We start from the raw sequence: 25,252 nt of genomic DNA on the forward strand, positions 1-25,252 counted from the left end.
TATGTATGTATGTATGTATGTATGTATGTATGTATGTATATGTATGTATGTATATATATATATGTTAGGGTAACATTTGAACATTTGGCAAGATTAATTTATTGGACAACCGTATGACAAAGTAACAGAAACTCTGATGCGAAAAAAATATCTAAAACTGATTTTTATCACTTGGCAGGCTCTCCACTGGCCATTTCAAACTGACCTTAATCCCACCCCCTCTTCCAGATTTGTGAAATGACAAAATAGGCAGGAAATACGGATTCTTTTTCTTTGGCCAAATAAGTGCCAGAGTCAGAAGAGTTTAATGGTTTTAATTAACAAGTTTTTTATGATTTATTAGCATCGACAAGTTTGAAAAATAAAGTGGCCGCAGAAACAGACCTATTCAGTGACCTTAAGCTAGCTCTCAGATTAGCATGTCAGTATTCACATATTTACCTGCTGGTTCCATAGTCTTCATCTAACGGGAAGGAGGATTGTTCATTTATTAATGTGAAGGGTGAGTCACTGGTATAAACTTCCCTTTTGTGTTTTGATGGTATTTGTAGACTGGGCATGAAATTTGAATGAACCTAAAGACTGAAATAGCTGGCAGTAGCCTTTTGTGGCTGACATAGAAGGCAGTTAACTATCTGTAGTGAGTCACATTCAGCCATCTACTGCTTTGCTTTAAAATAATTTTTCAGCTTACTAAGTACTCATGAAAAATTCCAAAGACTGGCCATATAGTTTATTCAAATATTTTTCAATAACTAATGCATTATTGGAGGAATTTAATCTGGTTTAGTCCATAAGTTTAAAATTACATTTGGTCAACTTAATAAAGATGGCATTTTGAATAGTGGGACAGTGGAAATACCTGTAATGAGTGTTATAAAATATTGTTTGTAACTTGAGGATTAGGGTAACTCTTTTTAATCAAGAACCAAAAATGCATTTGACTTAAAAGTTGATAAATTTGACCACGTAAGACATTTAAAACTTATCTATGACAGAGATACACTAAACAGGTTGAAAGATGAATATCAAATGGGAACAAAATATTTGCAGTATATATAACAGTACATTGAGGACATTAAGAACTCATCAAAGCAATATGAAAAACATAATCCAATTGGAAAATGAGCAAAGGATATGAACAAGCAATTACAGAAGAGGAAGTTAAAATTGCCAACTTTGCCTTATAGTTACAAAACTAACTCAAAGTGGATTAAAAACCTAAACTTGGGTGCTAAAACTATAAAACTTTTAGAAGAAAATGGGAACATCTTCATGACATTGGATTTGGTAGTGACTTCTTGACTGTGACACCAAAAGCACAGGCAGCAAAATAAAAAAATAGATAAATTAGACTATCAGAATTTAAAACTGCATCAGAGGACACTCTTAAGTGAATAGACAGCCCACAAATGGAAGAAAATATTTGTAAATCATATATCTGGCATGAGATTACTATCCAGAATATATGAAGTCCTATAACTCAACAACAAAATGAAACAACCCAGTTCGAAAATTGGCAAAGGACTTGAAGAGACATTTCTCCAAAGAAATGGCCTTAAGCGCAAGTAAAGATTCTTGACATCATTAGTCATCAGGGAAAGCAAATCAAAACCACAATGAAATCCCATTTCACACCCATTAGGATGGCGATTATTATAAAAACAACAATGGAAAGTAACAAGTGTTTTTGAGGGTGTAGAGAATTTGGAACCCTTGTTGCCGGTAGGAATGTAAAATGACAGTAGCTGCTATGGAATACAGTTTGTCCGTTTCTCAAAAAGTGAAACAGAATTACCACAAAATCCAGCAATTCCATGCCTAGGTATATAACCAAAGAATTGCAAGCCAGGGAATCAAACAGGTGTTTATACACCAGTCAGTGTTCATAGCAGCAGTATTCACAATAGCTAAAAAGTGGAAACAATCTAAATATCCCAATTGTGTGTGTGCGGACACGCACACACACACAAAGCTCGGACAGTTAAGTTTGCGAACTTGTCCTAGACACAGTGCTACATACCTCTTTTCTGAATACCACTACTGTCACCTTTGAGGTACTCCCCTTGGGAAGCTATGCACCGACACCAGCGCCTAGTGTATCCTTCAAAGCAATTTTGGAACTCTTTTTCTGGAATGGCCATCAGAGCTGTTGTCGTATTACTCTTGATGTACTGAATGTCATCAAAATGTCTTCTTTTCAATATTTCCTTTATCTTTAGGTAAAGAAAGAAGTTATTGGGGGCCAGATCAGGTGAGTAGGGAGGGTGTTCAATACAGCTATTTACTGGCTAAAAACTCCCTCACAGTGCTGTGTGAGCTAGTGTATTGTCGTGATGCAAGAGCCATGGATTGTTGGCGAAAAGTTCAGGTCGTCTTAACTTTTTCACACAGCCTTTTCAGCACTTCCAAGTAGTAAACTTGGTTAACTGTCCATTTGGTACAAATTCACAATGAATAATCCCTCTGATAACAAAAAGGTTATTAGCAACATCAGTGCAACAAGTTCGCGAACTTAATTGTCATATCTTGTGTATGTATGTATATATGTATACATACATACACATGCAATATTGTTCAGTCTTAAAAGGGAATGCAATTTTAATGCATGCTACAAATTTTATAACCTTTATAACCTTATGCTAAGTGAAACAAGCCCAGCACAAAAGAACATATATTGTTTGATTTTACTTATATGAGGTACCTAGAATGGGCAAATTCATAGAGACAAAGTAAAATAGTGCTTACTGAGGCCTGGGGAGATGGGGAGTTAGTGTTTAATGGGTACACAGTTTCAGTTTGGGATAATAAAGTTCTGGATGTGTACAGTGGTGATGGTTGCACAACAGTGTGAATGTACTTAATACCACTGAATTGTAAACCTAGAAATGGTAAACTGTATGTTATATATATTACCAACATAAAAAATTTCAAGAGTACCAGTACCAATACATATTGAAAATTAAAATTAAAATGAGATTTTTCACCCTTAAGATTAGTGACAATTGAATGTGGAGAAACACAGTTGGTGAATACGTTGGTTATTGCAAACATCACTTTAGCATAGTAAAATCTGTTAGAAGTTTAAAATATGCTTATCCTTTGTAGTAACATAAAGATTTTTTCAGTTGAATAAAACAAGTTGCAAAAATATTTTTATATTATGAAACACCAGTACCATATTTATATATATTTGTAAATGCATAGAAAATATTCTGGATGGATATGTGATTAAAAATAAATATTCATGAATTACAAAATTAAAAATAAAGTGAAAGTCACAAATTATATACCAGGTGTTGTCTGTCACCCAGCTCTCTTACGTTTTTTTCTACTATACTTGTATACTTTGTTTTCCTTTATAACTTCTCCATGTTGTACTCCTTTGTAACACCATTACTAGAAAATAGAATAAGCAGGCTGCCCTGTTGCACAAGTATTTTGAGTTTTGTTCACGTCTTACTCAGTATTATTACATCATAGGAAGTTAATGATCAGAAATGTAATTAGTACCTTTTACTCTTTAGATGAGTATCTTTTTAGATCTTATTGTAGATCATAAAGGAGTTATTGGCATACCAGAAAAATGTAGGTCAGAAATGAATTTTTACTTTGGTTTATGCTCTCTTGGGTACCCTGAAAGAGTGCCTATAATTAAAAGAGGTAAGTGATATTACTTTTAAGCCTTAAAAAGTTAGACTATTGTAACATTTCGATGTTAAGTCTAGTCTTTGGTAGGTTGCTCCCCCTACTGGTATAAATTGGAAATATAAATGAACAATTCATAAGTATAAGCATAAAGGGAGAGAAAAAGGTTTTATCAAAACAAATATACACAATTTAAATTAAAATCAAAGGGTAACATACCTTTGGCTCATATTAAAGAATTGGTCAGAGATTTACAAGTCATAGAAATAATCGATGGAAAAACGACTTTGTTCATTTAAGTTTAAAATAGCTTAGGAAGAGATCACTAAATATCCTTAAAAAGATCACAGGCACACACACAAAAATAAAAATGCTAGAGCTAAAACTGGGCACCATTCCATTGCCAAAGACTGAAAAAATATTTCAAGTAACCTAGGTTTATTTGAATGCGTTGGGAAAGTTTGCATTTAAGGAATGAGACTAGAGACTCAAATTCTTAAGAAGCAGAAGAGCCTATTGAAAGTGTTTTGTAATGCAAAACACTACATTCTTTTATATAAATTCATTAGTTGTTTTTAGGTAACTATTTCCAGAGATCCAAATTTTTTATGTGTTTAGTTTGATACAAATCTTTATGAACATATTAGGTATATTAGCCTCATACCTAAATGATTAGATTCCAGATAAAAAGGTTTCAGACAAATAGAAATGTTAATTAAAATTAAATATCTTTATAGAAAAACGCACTCAGAGACTGCTTACTTGTTCTGAATAGTAGTTTCGTTGCCTTTGTGTGTAAAAGAAAGTGGGTGTGTATTTTATAAGATTATTTAAAGTAAGTCTAAATAAGTTAAATTTTGTCTTTAAGATATAGTGTTAACTCAGCTTTATGAGAATAGCATAAAGTGAGCTGTTACCTGCTTTGACAGTTATTTATGGCAACCTTATACTTTTCTCCCTGTTTTAAGTTTTAAACCTAGAGCTTTAGAGAAAGAGCACATTTATGTGCACCTGGCTGGCCTTTAATTGCAGATTCAGGCATCCTGTCAAATATATGTTGATGCCATCTTGGTGCCAAGTTCTGTTTTGTACCAGGGCTACAGAGATAAATACAACAAAATTCCTCTCCTGTAGGAGTTCATGTTCTAATAGAAGGGAGCTATAATAAACTATATAATAGAAGATGCTGGGTAATATAATAGAACTCAGAGGGGCACACAACCAGTACCTTTCTTTTATAGTTTAATGATAAAACTGACTTCCTTTCAGTATAGCATTTTTTATTTATATTTATTATTAAACTCAATCAGTTATTCTCAATTATACTTGTAGATTGAGGCAAGTAATATTAAAAATGTTTAAATAACATGTAACATGCTTTGGAAGGGCATTTGTTTGGGGGTGAGTAGTGCTGTTCTTTAAAATAGTGTGAAAATAGCATGTTGAAGACTTGCTTGGAAAAGCGATATAGCTTTTCTGCCTTTGATTTTAATCCTTTTCCTACTCAGTTCTTTATGTTTGTGCTGTTTTTTGTTTTTAAAGTTAAAGGGACCTTGAAAATTCTCTATTGTTTGTTTCATAACTAGCATGGGATGCCAGAACCACCCATAGAACTCTTACAAGTTCAACGTTCTTGGGCCTCACCAGGCTCATTAGATCTGGGGTGGAGCCCTGGGATCTGGTTTCTTGTTTTTTTTTGTTTTTTAACGTTATGGTGATTTTGATATGAATTCTGTTGAAAACTGGTATGCACAATCAAACTTTTAAATAAATTCTTGCCTTTAGAGATGTCACTTGCTCAAGGGCCCTGTAAGATTTATTAGTAGTATCAACTGGTTTCCACACAGTTTAGTTCATCAATAATCTTTTCTCACAAAATGTAAAATATAATCCTCAGGGTAAATCAACTTATTAAAATTAAAAGTTTAAGGATGTTTAGTTTTTGCTACTTTATTTTTTTATGGTGATGCATATTTTCTATTTTGGGGTGTTTTCTTGGATTGAGGGACAACACTGAAAAATATTTAAGCCTGTGTTAATTTTTCAAATCGGTGGATAGATTTAGCAGCTCCAAAACAAATTTGAAAACAACTTACATCTTCTTCTGCAACTCATGTCATAAAGCAGAAGAAAACCTCACTAAATGTAACAAAAAGTAAGGATCATTTCATAGAGATAAGATTGCTAATTTAATTGTTCATGCAGGAAGTGGAAATACCGAACTCATTTCATTCTAAACATTAAATGCCCCTAGGCTGTACATTCCCTAAACTGAACCTTAAGGCATATGATTTGGAGAAAACTGCTGCTATGGTCTACAGTTGCCCCATAAAATGTAATAACTCACAGTAGGTTTTAAAAGGAAAATGGTATTTCATTCAAGTATCTTTATACGTACTTGTTTGTGAACCCAAAACAGCAAAGCTTAACATAGGCAGTCTGCTAGACTTACCCTCTTTTAAAATGTGTCCCTTACAAAAATTAAAATATCTGTCTTTCAAAGATTAAATGTCTTAGGCCTTCTAACTTGATCATAATTGATCCACACATCCTTGAAGTGTACTTCAAGCAGCTATGAGGTTCGTGTTTTACAGAGCTTGTTGCCTCCAGTTCTTTTGACCATTAACAGTAACGTTACATAAAGGCTGATAGAGAAGTCTTTTTCAGTAAGCTTGCTAGTAATTGCCAGCTTCTCTGGGATCATGAATATTAATGAAGGTTTAGTTCCTAGAATTGGAAATGATTTACAGTTACTAGATAACAGTTTAATATTCAAATGCAGTGTTCCTGAAACTGATACATCATAATAGCAGTCTTAAATCAGTTACATAATAGATATATGAGCTTGAACATCATGAAGAAATGCATATATATGGGAAATTAAAGATGCTTAAGCAAATTTTCATGTTTAGCCTTTAGGCTAATATTATAAGAGAATTTGTGTGAACATCTTGAATAGTACAGTCTTAATGTTGTTACCCATAAGACCTCTGTTTCTAATTCCCCTTTTCCATTAAAGTCACTATATTAGTAAAATTCCATGGTATGAAAATACCAGTTTGTGTTCATTTCCCTGTTGGTGGACATATGGTTTGTTTCTAGTTTTGTGCTAAAATAAACCAAACAATACTGTGATAAAAATTGTTGAATATTTCTACTGATTTAGGAACATCAGCGTTTTTCTAATATATACCTAAGGGGAATTGCTGGGTCATGAAGTGTGCATCTCCAATTCTTACAGATAATGCCTAATTATTTTCCAATGTGGTTATATAATTTAGTCTCCTCCAGAAATGTGAAGTGTTCTTATTACTCGTCAACATTTGATAGTGTCAGGCTTTTAAATTTTTGTCGACTTGGTAGCATAAAAGGATAATCCTGTTGCTTTTAATTTGTATTTTCCTGATTATCAGTGAAGTTGAACATCTTTTGCATTTTTTAAGCCATTCAAATTTTCTTCTGTAAAATTTCTTCATTTCATGTCTTTCATTCATTTTTCTATTATGTAGTTTTGGGGGGGTTTTTTGTTTGTTTGTTTCTGTTTTTTTATAGACATTCTTTAAAATATTTTGGTTGGTTACTAAGAGCCGGCCAAGTAGCTCAGTTCATTAAGAGCTCGCTCAAGAGTGCGATCTCTGAGCAACAACAGTTCGAGTCCCGCCCGAGCTGAGCTGCCAACATGAGAAAATATTTTACATATTTTGGTTACTAATGCTTTGGATGTAATTGTTTTGCTTTTATATCTGGCAAGGCATGTCACTACCTGTGTTCTTTTTCTTCAGGAGTTTTGTGTTATTACTAGTCCTTACCTTTTTCTTATAAATAAGTTAATAGAATTAGTTTGTCAAATGTTACCAAAAATGCTGTTGGGGTTTTGATTGAAATTGCATTGAATTTATATAAATAATTTGTAATGACTTTCAAATAATGATAATTTTCCATGCATATTTTATATTTTATTTTTAGATACTGAGGGTGGGGTTTTATGGTGGTATTTTATTAAAAGGGTCCTTTTTAGTGCTAATAATCTTTAAATGATAGTGATAACTCATTGCCTTATGTATTTAGTTAAAAAAACTAACTAGGTAATTATAAAACTCACTTGTTAAGTATAAAAGTTCTAAGTAGGAGTCTTCTTATTTATGACAACCTTATTGCCTATTCTGGGGTTGCTCACCATGGTGCCTATCCTAACTTGTATCAAGGCCATTGTCATACTTACTTAGGTTGTCATTGTGGTCATAAATGTTTCCTTTCAGCTTAATTTATTTTGTCAGACATATAAAAGTAAGTTCCGGAGAGTTGTATTGTCCTTTTATCCTAATGGAAGTTTATTTAAATGTGTAGTTAATACACAACTGTGTTTGAGACAGCATTACTAATAAACAGCATGATACTTTCAGAATCAGACATGGAGTATGTTTGAATCACTGCTTTACTAGGTTTTGTGACTTCAAGTTATGTAATATTTCTTGTTCAGTTTTCTCACCTATGAAATTGGGATATAAAAAATGCCTACCTCATTATTCTAGTCTATCAAATATTTGCTGAGCCTTCTATGTGCTAACTTGTAAAGATTAAATGATAATTACTTGAGTTAGGTGCCTGATCCATGGAAGTTGCTTGTTTGATATTGGTTCCAGTTTCCTCTATTCAAGTAATTTTTTTTCAGCCTTATTATCCTTTTTATTTAGAATCTACATCAGGAGACAAATCTGTTTCACATTCTTGCACAACTCCTTCCACATCTTCTGCCTCTGGACTGAATCCCACATCTGCACCTCCAACATCTGCTTCAGCAATCCCTGTTTCTCCTGTTCCACAGTCACCAATACCTCCATTACTTCAGGACCCAAATCTTCTTAGACAGTTGCTTCCTGCTTTGCAAGCTACGCTGCAACTTAATAATTCTAATGTGGACATATCCAAAATAAATGAAGGTAAATTTTCATAATAACAGTTTTAAAAATTCACTTGCACTGTGCAAAATTATGTAATGAGTAAAATCTCCGTTTTAGGAATGGTTTTTATTTCATTTTGAAATTCACATTTGAACTTAATTCTTTGGAATTTATATCCCCCATAGTTTAAGGACTTTGGTATTGTAACTGAGTTAGCAATTGGATTTTCTGTGTATTTTTCAAGACCTTCCATATACCTGGTAGTTACTAGAGATAAGCTGTTCTGTGTGCTTAATGTGTTTGGGGGTTTTTTTGTGGGGGTTTTTTTTTGTGTTTTTTTTTTACGTAAAATCAAAGTAAAGAGCCTTTGCTAAAATTGTTATAAAAACATTGGATTTCTAGCATATTTCAGAAAAACCTGTATATGAGTAAATAATTACTTGAAATGTTAAAAATACGCTAATTACTTAAAAAGTAGGAATTCTGGTTGTTCCTTCTTAAAATATTTGAAAAAATTTTGAGAAGGGAGGTAATGGGTAGCATTTCACTCTTTTTCTTAGTTAATTGCATTGTTAATTCCAACTTTGCTTTTCATTATACTACTAAAGTATTGAGGCAGCGATCTCAAAAAAGTCTTAAAGTGGGTGTAATTTTAATTCATAAGCCATTCATATTAAGTCCTAAGAGCTTAGCAAAATTTTATATTTCTATACATTTTTACATAATATATTTGATAGTAGTGTTAAGTGGTTAAGTTCTTCCTGTATCTTTAAAAATGGAGCTATCTCAGGCTAGTTGGTCATTAATCTTTATTCATATTGTCCTCAACTTGCTGTATTTTCATTTTATTCTCTAAGGCAGCAATGTCATTCTCTTGTTTAATAGGTGAACTTTTTACTAGGCAAAGTGGGCTTTTAAACAGTTTGAAGAAAAGCCAGCATAAGAAAATGTCAGTAATGAAAGATCTTATGCTTTGAAAAATGGCATTCCTAAGTACCCAGCTTTTTATATCCATTTAAAAAAGATTATTGGGGTGGGAGTTGATGTGGGATTTGAGTGGTGAGCTTGTCTAAAAAAGCAGTTGTGTTAAATATCTACCATTTATCCAGTTAATTCCTGGAAGTGACATACTAAGCACTTTAGTTATGAATGCATAGGTTTGTGCTGTAATTGGAAGCTCCAGTGAATACTCATTTAGAGGAGTGTTCTTTTACTAAACACCTGAATTTTACTGTAAAGGAAACTACTATTTTTCTTTACTATAAACCCATTACATTTCTTGTCCTCTAAGATCATTTGACATCTCTAGACCCATTATATTACACCTATCTTTTATTATTTTATTTATTTATTTATTTTTAAAGATTTTTATTGGGGAATCAGGGGAAGGGGAAACAGACAAGTTGCTGTCCTTTTGTTCTTCAGTCTAGTTGTGGAGGACGTCACTTCACTGGCCCAAATTGGCACCATCATTGCGCTCTTCCCGGGCGAGGCAGATCAGTCTCTGGACAGCCGCTCACAGCGGCTGCTGGCCGCTCACGCTGATTGCTGGCTACACATTGGTAGCCCATGGCACCCCACCTGCCGTCGCCTGCGACTCATGGCAGCCCAGCTCCAGGTTGAGCTGTTGTTCAGCATCTTAGCTGTAGAGGGCAGTGTCACTGGCCCTCATATGTGGGATCCGAACCGGGGCCCTCTGGCGTCCCAAGCCAGCTCTTAACCAGCGTGCCACTTGGCTGGCCCTACACCTATCTTTTAAACTTTTATTTTGAGAGTTCTAGTTTGAAACTGGACAGTTTTTTCTGTTTTTTTTAAATTTTCAAGTTGTTACTAATGCCACATATGCTTCTGTGTTTTATTAGAATTTAAGATATTGTATGTTTTTAGTTCTTACAGCAGCTGTGACACAAGCCTCATTGCAGTCTATAATTCATAAGTTTCTTACTGCTGGACCATCAGCTTTCAACATAACTTCTCTGATTTCTCAAGCTGCTCAGCTCTCTACACAAGGTATTCATATTCTTAGTTATCTCTAGAATTGTATCTTGATTTGGGAGTGATTCTTAGCAAAGTACTTTCTTAGTCTTTGAGGAGATTAGCTACAATAATGGGTTTTTTATGCTTGATTTTTAACACTGCTATATACAGTAGTATTTTAATTTACTTTTTTTTTTTAAGATTTTTATTGGGGAATTGGGGAATGGGAACAGTGCTGGGGAATTGGGGGAAGGGGAACAGATAAGTTGCTGTCCTTTTGTTCTTCAGTCTAGTTGTGGAGGACATTGCTTCACTGGCCTAAGTTGGCACCATCATTGCGCTCTTCCCGGGCGAGGCAGATCAGTCGCCGGCTTCTGGATGGCCGCTCATGGCGGCTGGTGGCTACACACTGTAGCCCATGGCAACCCACTGCAGCAGGGGCTGCAGCCTATGCCGTTGCTGGGAACTCCCGGCAGCCCAGCTCCAGGTTGAGCTGTTGTTCAGCATCTTAGCTGTGGAGGGCAGTGTCATATGTGGGATCCGAACCGGAGCCCTCTGGTGTCCCAAGGCAGCTGCTCTTAACCAACGGCAGCACTCAGCTGGCTCTTAATTTACTTTTTAAATGAAGCAAGCTTTGACATTTATCTTACAATATTGCCATCAAATCTGTAATACAGTGTATTTTTAATTCTGAATTTAAGTTGTTGATGAGCTATTTCACTTCAAAGCTGTAGGTAAACTATGATGTGCCCTCAAACTTTGTGAAGCATTGAATATATTTTAATGAGAGTTGAAGTCTGGTTCAGGTTGATGTTAGATGGTTTTTGAAAGGCGGATAGAGAAATGCTGAAGTCCTACCTTGAAATAGCTATCCCTTCTCTTCCCCGTGAAAGTATCCAATGGAAAGAAATACACTGGATCTCTAAGAACAAAAGAGAAACAAAAGGGTCACTTGGACTTTTCCCCCGGCCCTAATTCAGAAAGCTGGTAAATTGAGCAGGAATAACTGGTCTAAGATTGAAGGATGATAGTGAAAAGACTTTGACAACTCTCTAGTTAGCCTCATGAGGCAGGAGGCATAGGAGGATAACTGGCCTAAATGTGGAAGAAGAAAGAATGATGAGGGTGTCTTCCATGTGAGAATGAGTTCATGCTTACCTTCCTGCTCTGGCCTTAGGGAGATAGGGCCTCACTGGCTGTGTGCTTATCTCTAACATGCAGCTCAGTCTGTCAGTGTGGCCTCAGTGAGTATCTCAGATTCTGACCCTTTCAGTGTTCTCTTTGGGGGAGAGGGGCATGTGAAGAGATGCAAAGATCCCCACATATACTAGAGAGGTTTTTGGTTTATTTGAAATTAACTGCTTCACTCTTTTGCAGCCCAGCCATCTAATCAGTCTCCAATGTCTTTAACATCTGATGCATCATCCCCAAGATCCTATGTGTCTCCAAGAATAAGCACACCTCAAACTAACACAGTCCCCATCAAACCTTTGATTAGTACTCCTCCTGTTTCATCACAGCCAAAGGTATGTCACCTTGAAGGGAAATTTGGAAACAGAAGCACTTTCTAGCAAAAACAAGTTTAATGTTTTAGAATCTGTTGTAGAAAATTCCTGCGAGAATGAAGTGGTAGAGTGAATGACAGGTGAAGGAGAGCAGATGCAGATTAGAACTTTCAGTTAACTGAAGGATGGTGGAGGGAATTGCATCTGTGCTATTTTTATGTTCTGATTCTATTCCCTTTACTGGCTTAGGGGTTTGTGGCATGGAAAGCAGGATAAAGAAGGGTATATTAGTTGAGTCTTAGTATTTATAGAATTGTCAAACTCGAGATATGAGAAAACAGGTTTCCTAGGAGTTTCCCTCCATACTTTTAGTTCAGAGATGAGTCAGTTTCTGTGCTCAGAGCTTCTATGTATTACATTTAACTTTGACATGAGCACCATTTGCCTCATTTAATAGATGAGAAAACCAAGCCTTTGATTAGATCTAGTCTTTGAGGGAGAGTAAGGACCTGAAACCTGGGTTTTTCTGAATAGAGAGCCATGTGCTACGTAATCTCTGCTGACTGTGCTGTCCGAGCACAGTCACACATGGGTGGCTCCTCACAGCAGTTACAAATTGCTGGTCTGTTCTTATTGAACTATAAAGAGGACCCTACAGTGCCACAGTCCAGTTTTCTACATCATCTGGATCTTGACCACAAATGCATAAGCAAGTCCCAGTTACACTCATGCCCTGCTTATAGCATGCCACCAGTAAAACACTGATTTGAAAGTCGATGTATACAAGTTGTGATATATTTTTTTTTAATCCTTAATGGTAAATGTAGGAGAAAATTCTTTTTGTTGTAAAATCAGTGGGCTGTTTTAAAACTTGATGCTGAAAATTCTTTATTTAAATAAAATCATAAGCAGAAGCCTTAATATAAAAATGTATTGAAACATAGCTTGAAATTGATGATAGGCCAGCTTTTACGTCTTCCTATTGGCTCATATCTCACCTACTTCAACCATTTATCTATGCATATTTTAGGGTCAATCTAGATTGATTTTTTAAAATTCTGAGTTGCAATTGTTAGAGTTTATGATTCGTTATTGTTATGATTCATTATTGTTATGTTTTGATGGGAGAGGAATTAAAATGTGAGTTTTAGCAAAAGAGATCTTATTTTTGATGATTAAAACTTAACCTTCCAGGATGGTATCTTAACACATTGAGGATGGGGCATTTAAATATATTTTTTATATTGATGCCAAATCTGCATCACTGGTCCACAATTTGTTAAGAGTACATTAAATGATGACTAAAGGTGGTGGTGTTAGTTTTACAATCAGTTATAAAAATGAGCATTTCAAATCCCTTAAGCAGATGGCTGTCATTATTTTGCATTCAAAAACTTTTTCAAGTTGTTTTTAAAAATAAGTGGACATTTAGTCTTATGTAGATCTTATAAAAATGATATTTATAAGAAGTAGCAGGGCCATCCAGATTTGTTTGGGAGAATATTAATCATGCAAAACAAAGCAAAACTCCAAACAAAAAACTCTGCTAGAGGATGTGACTTAATCACAAATGGCTTCATCTGCCTTTGTGCCTTAATTTGTGGCTTATATATTTAAAAGGCTGTTTTCTCACTCGGTTGTATTTGGATATGATTAGTACATGTATCCTCACTGGCAAGCATGGACCTCCTGGTATACCTCTATAGGGTAACATCTCTTTGATGACCAATCTATACCTTGTCTCTATACCTTGCCTCTATATGTGGTTGGAATTTAAGCAACCGTATTTATATGATGTAATGTTTATTTTTATTGATACTCATGTAACAGTACAGTCATGCACTGCTTACCAATGGAGATATGTTCTGATTTTCCTCGTAGTGCAGACATCGTAGAGTATAAACATAGAGTGCTTTTATGCAAACCTAGATGGTATGGCCTACTACACACCTGGGCTACATGGTATCCTATTGCTCTGTAGATTTTTCCCTCTACCCTTCTGGCTTCTTGGCTGAGCCGTTCCTGTAATAAAAGATTAACAAGAGAAAAGCAAACAGAAGTTGACTAACATGTATACCTTCTGTATACAAGGGAGAGACCCAGGAAAACTGAGTTACTAGCCAAAATGGCTGAAGCCATCCCCTTAAATACCACCTTCAGGTGATGATTAAAGAAGATGTTGAGGGTTGAGAGAGTCAGTTGTTTACCAGAAAAAGCATAGGAAACAAGGGTAAGGTTGTTACTCAGATTTAAGTTCTGGTCTTCTGCATTGATAAGAGTTTCTGGAGTTGAGTCATCCCCTTCTTTGTGGTACCCTGAGGGAGACACTTGTACAAATGGAGATTTCCCTGGCAAATGTAAATGTCTTTTACAAAGGGTAACTCCTACTTGGTTTTCAGAGCTTCTCCCATGTCTGCTGTTTCTTAAAATGAACCAGCCTAAAATAAGCCTTATGTCAGATAGACATATTTTGGGGTGACAAATTCTGTCAGCTTTTAGGCTGTAACACCTGAATAGCATGTTATTGTACTGAATACTGTAGGCAGTTGTAACACAGTGCTAAGTATGTAATGCATTATGCTATGACTTGAAGACAGCTAAGATAATAAGAATTATCACTAATTCTTAGGTGATAAGAATTCTTCAGTTCTATTATAATCTTATCTTATGGGACCTCTGTAGTATATGCTACTTAATTGACCAAACTGTTATGTGGCACATAACTCTAAATCAGAAGAGGTATTAAATTGCATGCTGTTCTGAGTGGCATGAAGAAATCTCTCACACTATCCTGCTCCATCCATACCCGGACATGAATAATTTCTTTAACCAGCATGTCCATGCTGTATAAGCTACCTGCCCATTCAGTCACTTCATAGCCATCTTGATTATCAGGGCTGAGAGCAAGAGAGTGTGTGCACATTCACTTAATTTTTATTACAGTGTATTATAGTTTTTCTGTTTTATTATTAGTTATTGTTGTTAATCTCTTACCATGCCTCGTTTATAGGTTAAACTTTATCATAAGTATGTATGTATAGGAAAATACATAGTAGTATATACAGCAACTCCTCGCTTTAATGTTGTCCCATTGATTCTGCATCTTTAAGCAAAACAGCATATAATGAAACCATTTTTACCATAGGCCAGTTGATACCAACAAGAGTTAAATTTCTATCAACATTGTAATGAAACAACATTGAACAAAATGATGTTATTTTGAGTACCTGCTTGTATATAGGCTTTGGCACTATCTGCAGTTTCAGGCCTCCACTGGGGGTCTTGGAACGTATTCCCCGAGCATAAGGGGGAACTATGTAGTCTGACTGTATACTAATATTAATCTTAATATACAATAGAATTTAGGATAACTCTTGTTATCTTAAAAATCACTGAAGAATAAAAATAGTAAGTTTTACTGATAGAACTTCTGAGAAGCTTTTATCTGGTTTTCATGCCATTTGCCTATGTGATAGAAGCCTATCTCACCAGATTTTGATATTTCAGGTTAGTACTCCAATAGTTAAGCAAGGACCAGTTTCACAATCGGTCACACAGCAGCAGCCTGTAACTGCTGACAAGCCGCAAGGTCATGAACCTGTCTCTCCTCGAAGTCTTCAGCGCTCAAAGTAAGTTGATGTTATCTGTTACAACATTTTTTTCTTAATATGGCACACTGCATTGTTTGACTACTATGTGTATAATACATGTTGGCCTTGGAAGACTCCATGGATAACCTAACTTAGTTTTATGTATTATAAAATTTACACAGGCAAATCTACAACAAATAGATTGTTGTCGCTAATAGTGAAGCCTGGGTTATTTTAAGGAAAGTGTCTTTCTTTAAAATTTTATTTAGTGGGATACAGCGATATATGATACTTGTACAAAGAGGGCATGTGGTTTTATAGTAATTTATTTGTTGGAAATAACACCATTTTTAACCTCCTTTATAGTAGCTTTAGATTTGAATGTATCTATGAAGCCAAAAATCTCACATCTAAAACTTGGGCCAATATTTGCAACTGGTATGTGTCAGGCTTCCCCATTAGCTTCAACTCTAATCCCATTCAGATTGCTTGTCAATAGAGCTGTGTTGTGTTGACACCTTCTTTGTTGATGAGCAAATACAACTTTAAATGATTTTTATTTGATAATTGATTTTCCTATTTTTATTTCTTACTGTGAAGTAGCAAAATAATTCAACTATTGTTTTTGTTGTTTTCTAAACAAGCATTTCAGAACTTACACATCCAAATGAGAGTTGTGCCCTTCAAAATAATCATCTTGGGAAGCTGTCTACTTACTCCAGCAATGTTGCCATTGCTCAGAACATTTTTGGGAAATTCTTCTTTTAAATTGTCTTTAGAGGCTGCAGTATTATTTTAAATATCCTCAGTGATGAAAATTCTTCATCCTTTGAGAGATTTAGTTTTTGGAAATAACTGAAATTTATTCAGAGCCAAGTCTGGTGAAGCAGGTAGGAAATCAACTTGGGTGATTAAATTTTTGGTTCTCACCACATACCCTGAAACCATAGCTTAAACCATGCAGCTTTAAAAGAAGATAATCTGAGTGTTACTTTTTTGGTCTTATTTTGCCACTAAACTCATTCATTGCTATCCAATAAAATGTGTTTTGCTTCACGTTGTTTCACCCTCTGATTCAACCCTTTGTTCTGATGTTAAACAAGAGCAGTATATATTTTCCCCTTATATACATGTATTTAAGATATAATATTTATATTGCCTGATGTCTACAACTGTTAAAATGTGAACATTTCTTAATTACATTCTTTTTAGTGTTTGTAGTATACAGTCATCAAATTCTGCTGCCAAATTTGGAGAGTTTTTATTTTAAATTTGACTGATACAGGGTTAAAAGGGCTTTTTCCCCCTCAAAAATGTATTGAAGAATACATGATACAAACATACTTTGGATTTTAAATTCTATTTATGTCAAAATAACAATTTTTTCTTAGGTATTTGGATATCTTTAAATTAACAGAAGGTATTGACAATCTAGGATACCTAGAAACTGCTGTTAGATATAGTACACCTTCAATTCAACTGTGTTTTCTCTTCCAGTAGCCAGAGAAGTCCATCACCTGGTCCAAATCATACTTCTAGCAGTAATGCATCAAATGCAGCAGTTGTACCACAGAATTCATCTACCCGACCTACATGTTCATTAACACCTACGCTAGCAGCACACTTCAATGAAAATCTCATAAAACATGTTCAAGGATGGCCTGCAGATCATGCAGAGAAGCAGGTATGTTACAGGATTCACAGAAGATGTTTTACCTTTGGATGACTAGCAAAATATAACAATTCTAGTTTTAGAAAATCTAATCTGGACTGCTGAACTCAAGCTATATTTAAAACAACTAATTTCTAATTAGGTTGTCTGTAGTCATTTTATAAAATATTTGACACTTAAAGGGTATTTATGTGGTCACTTTTGTGGTTTCACATAAAATATTTTAATGTAATTATAGCTACCATTATCAAGTACTCAGCACTTAGCTCTGTGCTAAGTGCTTTATGATTATTTTCTCTACTACTTAACACTGCTAACCAGTGCAGATAATGAGTTTTCCTATTTTACCAATGAGGCCCTTAAGACCAAATAGATTATACCAAGGTCACCTAGTTAAAACAGTGATGTGGTTCAAAGCCAGTGTGTTTTTTCCACTCAGCCAGCCAGATAGTTTTAGAACCTGTTAGTACTGTTAACTTTATGACTGTCCCACTAGACAAGCTACTAGAAGTTAGGAAACATTTTTGCTTTGGGATGAAGAACCTTAGGATGTTGCAGTTGTTGTCATTGGCTCTCTCCCTTTTGTCAGATAACTGGACATCTGGAGTGCTCTGTAAGTTCACATAGCTTTGTTGTGTATTTCCTGACACAGGAATACATTGAGGCCCTTTTTTCAGTGTTATACCTGAACTTTGCTTTGGCTGATCCAGAGTCTTTTATTAACCACAAATTATGAGTCATCCTATCCTAGTGCTGTATTATTCTGAGATTGGAAATACTATTTTCTCAAAAAACCTGAGGGGTAAATCTTAAATATCCACTATATGAGACTTTTTTTTTTTTAAGAAAATCATTTTTCTCCTTAGATTCACCAGCGTTTTTGTGCATTTAAAGGAAAATGATTATTCTATAATGACATAAAGTTCGACTCAAAAGTTTAATGTTTTTTTTTTAGCTGAGCCATCCTGCTACCTGTTGGTAGCTCAGTGGCTGCTCAGCTCGGGCTGGACTTGAACCGCTGTTGCTCAGAGCTCAAACTCTTGAGCGAGCTCTTAACCAACTGAGCCACTCGGCCGGCCCTAAAAGTTTAATGTTTTTATATGTGAATGTGACTTATATTTCATGTGATTTTCATGTCTTTAATTATAGGCATCAAGATTGCGAGAAGAAGCCCACAATATGGGAAGTGTTCACATGTCAGAAATTTGTACTGAATTAAAAAATTTAAGATCTTTAGTCCGAGTATGTGAAATTCAAGCAACTTTGCGAGAGCAAAGGTAACTTTTTTGCTGAAATAATTTTTATTTCTTAGCATTATGTATCCTAAATCAGACTGAAGAGCATAAATTTTATTTCTGAAATTTAAGATTCTCTTTGATATATTGTATCACTTTCCATAATACTATAACTTCTGTTTTTATAATTTAATACCTTTCTAGTGAATGACAATGACATCTAGATTGTGTTTTTCTTAACCCATGATAAATGCTTTGTTAGATTTTTCTTACATTATAACTCTATAAGGTATAGTAATATGTTATTTTAAAAGTGAAATTAGGCAGCAACTAATTATAAAAGGTCCCTTGAATTGAGGGGGTTTATTGATTTGAGGGGACTTATCTATTACTTACCTATTGTTGAGGGTACTTATTTCAATTGAAATTTCAAATCACTATTTACATTGTTTTGCATCACTGATAAGATCCCTTGGAAATTACAGTAAGCATTTAGTTGTCCAGCAAGTTCAATGATGTATGTATATCTGTTTAATTGTTTTCACCTAAACTCTTATTTTCTTGTTTTTCTTAATCTAGTATCCTACTCAAGTAGGATATCTACATCCAGTAAATAGTATAGATATTTTTTTAAATGCTTGTTAAAAAATTGAGGGCAAACTTTAAATGGCCTCATATTCTGTCTATATAAGGTAGAGTTGATCTTGTCATGAAACCACAAATATTTAGCAAATACCAAGTTGGAATTTATAGTAAACTTGGAAACGTTGAGTTTTTATCTAACCTTTCAATTACTAAAGTATCTGGAGGCATCTTCTGGATATAAACTGGGATTGTTGTTTACTATAGGATTGCTCTGAAAGGAGTTGTAACATAAAGCTTAACTTCATTTTAGCTTGCTAGACAGATGATTTAGCTTTTAGGAAATTATATTAGTCCTTAATTGCAGCTTATTAAAACAGTATACATAGTCAAATACCAAGCCAGTATATGATTTTGCCTAATTCCCTGGTACAAGCAATAAATGTCATACTTCACAGAATAGGAATGATTTCCTATAGGGGTCAGAATAGGAAAGATATTTATGAGGTCTGTGGAAATCTAATTTGTTGTAGAGTTTGTGTGACTTTGACTTGGCTCCATTTTTATGAACCTACATTTATATTGAGAACTGTTCATCAAAACTATTAGCCTCTTGCACCTAGTTAATTCCAGACTACTGTATTGTGGCCCAGAAAACATGCAGCATAGGTTTATCTCATGTTTAACATCCACAACCTTTGTATGTGTGATAAAACAGTGAACAACTACATTTTAAATCTTATATGTTGAAATTATTCAGGAATTGTTAGAAAACTAGGAAACATTCTAACTTGTCATTCCAATACTTTAATATATATCATATGTTCAATGGTTATTTTGTCTTAACTGTAGCATAATCAGTTTTCAGTTATTTTGTCTTAACTAATAGTTATTCATTTTCTTTTTAAAGATATTTTTGTTTAAAAGTTTGGTTTTTCTGTAACATTTTTATATGGCCACACAGTTTTAATGCTTTCTTTTATTTTTCAGGATACTATTTTTGAGACAACAAATTAAGGAACTCGAAAAGCTAAAAAATCAGAATTCCTTCATGGTGTGAAGATGTGAATGATTGCACATGGTTTTTGAGTACAGGAACTGTAAATCTATTGCCCAATCTTAACATTTTTGAGCTGCATTTAAGTAGACTTTGGACCGTTAAGCTGGGCAAAGGAAATGACAAGGGGACGGGGGTTTGTGAGAGTCAATTCAGGAGAAAGAGACAAGATTGATTTGTAAAACCCTTGAAATGTAGATTTCTTGTAGATGTATTCTTCACGTTGTAAATATGTTTTGTAGAGTGAAGCCATGGGAAGCCATGTGTAACAGAGCTTAGACATCCAAAACTAATCAATGCTGAGGTGGCTAAATACCTAGCCTTTTACATGTAAACCTGTCTGCAAAATTAGCTTTTTTAAGAAAAAAGAAAATTGGGGGGTGGGGGGGTTAATTTATCATTCAGAAATCTTGCATTTTCAAAAATTCAGTGCAAGCGCCAGGCGGTCTATGTCTAAGGATACAATTTTGAACCATATGGGCAGTGTACAAAAAATATCATGAAACAACTGTTTCCACACTTGCACCTGATCAAGAGCAGTGCTTCTCCATTTGTTTTGCAGAGAAATGTTGTTTCATTTCCCGTGTGTTCCATTTCCCTCTGAAATCCTTGAGCTGATTTTATCCATTTTTTAAGGCTCCTCTTTTTCTCCTTTCTTAAGGCACTGTTGCTATGGCACTTTTCTATAACCTTTTCATTCCTGTGTACAGTAGCTTAAAATTGCAGTGATTGAGCATAACCCACTTGTTTGTATAAATTATTGAAGTCCATTTGCACCCTGTAAGAATGGACCTAAAAGTACTGCTGGGCGTGTGTGCTGAAAGTACATTGATTGCTCAAATGTAAGGAAGTGGCCCAATGAACATGGTTGTGGGAGGGGAAAGAGGAAACAAAGCTAGTCAGATGTGAATTGTATCTGTTGTAATAAACATGTTAAAACAAACAAATTGTTATTTTTCTTTTCCTTCGGTCAATGCATATTAGAATTTGAACTACCTGGGGATTCTTTATCAGAACTATTCTTGTTGAATATTTATACTTAATTGAAATAATTCCTTAAGGGAGGCTTTGTTTAAAGCATATCAACAAAAAATTGTGTATAAGATATTTAATAAAATTCAACAAGAATGATTAAGTCACTTCCCAAGTGGTTGTCATTTGTTAAACCCTGGTTTACCTGTCTTGCTATTATGACATTTCATTTTGAAGGATGTTTGTGTTGTAGCTAACTGTTCAAGTCTGGTGCTGACTGCTGTTCTTAGCCATCACAAAAACGCTAAATTTGTGTAATTGGAGCGTCCTGCTGTTATCTGGAAATGGTGGGAAAGCTCAGCTTTGTATATTGTTTCCTAAAGTATATTAAAATAAAAAAAGAAACTATTGCTACTATAAAATTACCTTGGCTTTTTTTTTTCTTTGCTAAAATATTGGTCACCTGGCCTTAGCATGACACTGCCAGTATTATATCAAATCACAAGGGTTTCTTTATGCAGAAAAATCTTTTACTTTCAAAATCTTACCCAATTTAGAGACTTTTTTTCCTGTCAAGGCAGATGCATTCATGTGCTTTTAGAACTGCCAGCACCAAGGGCTTACTTTGTGATGTTAGACATTAATGTTACTACATTCTGGGATACTAAAATTTTGAAATTGCTCTTGTGCTTTAAGCGTATTTAAAGTATAAAAGATAATGCTCAGACTTTTCAATACTTTATAAAAAGTAAACTGTAAGTGATAGTATGGATGATATTTTCTAAAACAGAAATGTTCCAGTGTAATGAAGAGGAATTAAAATCTTATACTGGAAACTGATTTTTTTTTAATTGTAACTTGAGAATATGTTTAAAATGTAAGAAACATGTCAAATTATATCGTCATGAAATGTTTATACCTGTGTGATTGTTAACATTTGCTGGACTTGATTATTGCATGTAAATGAAACTCCAAAGAGCTTTGTTAAGCTAGAACCCTACTGATGCTGTCTTGATTCTTTCCTGGAAAGAAATGAGCAATTCGTGATGTGGTAGGCAAATGTTTCCTGATCACATGGCAACTTGACTTGTGATTTAAGGTAAATTTGAATTTGACTTGCTAATAGTTTATTGATTTATGTCATATTTCTTTGCTTTAAAAAGTTTACATCCCTAAATGAATTGCTCACATATATATAGAAAGTGACTGATTTGAAATTTCAAAGGTCAATTTTTAAACACAGAAAATTAAAATTTTTGTAGGATATTTTTACAATATTTGATTCACTTATTCTATAGTAAATTATTTTAAATATTGCACTTTAATACAGACGTGGTATCCAGCTAGTAACCTTCTTGAGGTAACCAGGGACTATTTATTAAAATAGGCATAATATCTCAGAATATTCTTTATCTACTTGGACTATTGCCATAGCTTTGAAAATATATCTTATTTCGGTGGGTACCTTGGTTCAGATCATTTGAAAATAGAAATATGAATAGCCCCTAGAAAACCTCAGGGTTTTAATTTTTGTTTTAAGAGGGACATTCATAGTTTTATATTCAAACTTTGGTGAAGATGGGTATATTAGAAAGTCTTCCCCTGAAGAACCAGCTTCCTAACTTTTTTTTTGTTTTCTGTGTAACTAGTTTGACTAATTTTAGAACTTGGACTGTATCTCCAGACTTTCAGCACACTGAAAATTCCATGCGTCAGCCCTTTTAAAAAAACATGCTTCTTTTAATAGCCCAAATGAATAGTTTTTTCTTCTAATTTTATATGTTTCACACTTGTAAAATCTTGGAAAGGAGTTGCTTAAAATTTTGCAAAGACTGAATTGTTACCCCATTTCAAAAATAATTATTGTTCTGTTTAAACAGCCTTAGCTTTAAGGGATTATTTCAAAGGGGAGGGGGCAGGGTATGGAGTAAGTAACTGCAAATCAGAACTATTGTAGTTCAGGACAAAGCTACTGTATTTAGATGTGGGGTTTGAATATGCGGATTTCATTTCAATACCTGTACATATGGCTATATTCTTGTATTTGTACTGGAGTGTACAAAATGACACTAAAAAGTAATAAATATGTTTTGATTATATTGTGCAGTTATTTCAGAACAGCCTATTTTGAAAGTCTTAGAATATGTAATTTGCATTTAAGAAAAACTACCAGATTACTGCTAAAATTTTAATAGCAGTTGTGTCAGTTGCAATATTTCTAATTGCAGCATTTAAATAAAAATTTTGGCTTAAAAGTTGAGATTCCTTAGATCCTGTTCTAATTTGCTGTACCCTTTTTTTCCTGATTTCTGAACTTAGGGAGTGCCCTAAAGCGCATTCTGCCTAGGTGATCTCACCCATTCTTTATGAATCCCACTCTAAGGTCAATTTCATCCACATAGTCTGGGTTTGATCTCTGAGCTCCCAACAACAGTTTAGTTTAGATAGTAGCCTTAACATTGCAAATTCTCTAAAAGGGAACTCGTGATTTGTGCTTCAGACTATTCTCCAGTGTTCCCATTCTCAGCAATTGACACTATGATTACCCCAGTTGCTCAAGACCCAAACAGAGGAGTCATCCTTTATTATTTTTTTTTCTGACACCCTCACACTATATTTATGAGGATCCACAAACTGCCTTCAAAATGTATTTGGTATCTGTAGCTTCTCACTACTTCCACATTGATCACTCCAGCCCAATCCACAACCATCTTTGAACTAGACCAATTGCCACATCCCCCTAACCTTGCTCTGCTTCTATTCAGCGCCACCACCACAAGTACACAATCTACATAAGCTGTCAGAGAAATGTAAAACACATTGTGGTTACCATCCTTCAGTGATTCATGCTCAGAATACAATCCAAATCTCTTGTGGTTTATATGTCCCAAGTCCCTAAATATCACAAACTCATCCACTCGTTTCTCCCTTGCTCACTGCAGTCCCACCTCAGGGTTTTTGTGTTTTCTGTCTGCCTGGGAAATAGTTCTTAGAATCTTGCGCAGCCTGCAGCCCATTCAGTCTCTTCTCAGAGAGACCTTTTCCTTAGCTCCCATATCAACACCATCACTATTTCTTCACTCTAGTTTTCTTCCAAAGAAGTGTCTGATGCATAGTACTTCATCAATACTTGTTGAATGAATTATGAATGTTACAGGGTTATGGACAAAATTTACAATGACTGAAAATTTCAAATTTTGATTATGGTCCTCTCATTTTAGGAAAGAAATAGTAACCAGCTTTTTTCTTTTCCTATTAAGAAGTTAATTGCAATTGACTATTGGTTACCAAAACCTAACTGCAAACCTGTTTTAATTGTTAGCATTATGAAATGTGGTCTCTAAGCAAGATTAATCAAATGAACCTGTTCAGAGCTCCCTGTGAACACATTTTAGGAGTAAGTAAGCCGATGAGAAGCAAGATGCTACTTCTGATGTGATAAGCTTGGGGAGGTTTTTAAAATGCCAACACAGTCACAGGCTACATCTCTCTCTACCTGTTTCACAAGCACAAGAGTTCCAAAGATACTATGTAGAATACTGATACTGAATTGCAGGATAGGGTAACTGATGGAGTATCCCCCATGTGTAAAAAAAAAAACATGGAAAGAACCAAAATATTCCTCTACAAACATCAAAACAGTGAAGGAGGCACAAACCTGTTCTATAATCTTTGAAAGGTGATGGCTGGAGAGAGAGGAAGATAGAAAAATTGGGTATAGTTTAGCACATTGGATTACCCCTAAATTAGTTCCAGTTAGAAAATGGAAGTCACACTAAGTGGTATTTCAAAGAAGGAATTTGAAACTGGTGGAGGATAAAACTAAGGCATCCTGACTGAAGGAAGCAACAAAAGAGAGGTGGACCGAGGGGCAGCTCTTCTCCAGGGGGCTGGAAAGAAGGAAAAGACAGCCACTGACCAAGATGTCATCTGCAGCCGAGAGGGGGAAACCCGACCTTTCCCCTCCTCTTCTAAGTCTGCTGCCTACATTGGCGGAACTTACCCACAAGCAAAAGGGCAAGAGAGCTTGGGACTTCTCTGCAATGCTGAGAAAGGAGAAAAAGGGAGAATCATGAACCCGAGAGTAAACAAGCAAATAACAAGCACAACCTC

General features: G+C 34.9%; 1 protein-coding gene across 7 annotated transcripts in view; it reads left to right on the forward strand.

Annotated features, from left to right (window-relative positions):
* Window positions 1–23,236, forward strand: part of WAC (WW domain containing adaptor with coiled-coil) — an 87,276-nt gene extending 64,040 nt beyond the window's left edge. For 6 of the 7 annotated variants that reach the window (XM_019654395.1, XM_019654392.1, XM_019654397.1 and 3 more), the window contains 7 exons: window positions 8,343–8,588; window positions 10,437–10,559; window positions 11,904–12,052; window positions 15,539–15,660; window positions 17,119–17,305; window positions 18,443–18,570; window positions 20,101–23,236. In XM_019654395.1, the coding sequence (XP_019509940.1) occupies window positions 8,343–8,588; window positions 10,437–10,559; window positions 11,904–12,052; window positions 15,539–15,660; window positions 17,119–17,305; window positions 18,443–18,570; window positions 20,101–20,170 (1,025 nt within the window). In that variant the 3' untranslated portion in view covers window positions 20,171–23,236. The remainder of the gene's footprint in view (window positions 1–8,342; window positions 8,589–10,436; window positions 10,560–11,903; window positions 12,053–15,538; window positions 15,661–17,118; window positions 17,306–18,442; window positions 18,571–20,100) is intronic. The other variant, XM_019654393.1, reaches the window with a different exon arrangement.
* Window positions 23,237–25,252: the final 2,016 nt, after the last annotated feature.

The sequence above is a fragment of the Hipposideros armiger genome, unplaced genomic scaffold (assembly GCF_001890085.2).
Source record: "Hipposideros armiger isolate ML-2016 unplaced genomic scaffold, ASM189008v1 scaffold_221, whole genome shotgun sequence".
Classification (NCBI taxonomy): Eukaryota; Metazoa; Chordata; class Mammalia; order Chiroptera; family Hipposideridae; genus Hipposideros; species Hipposideros armiger.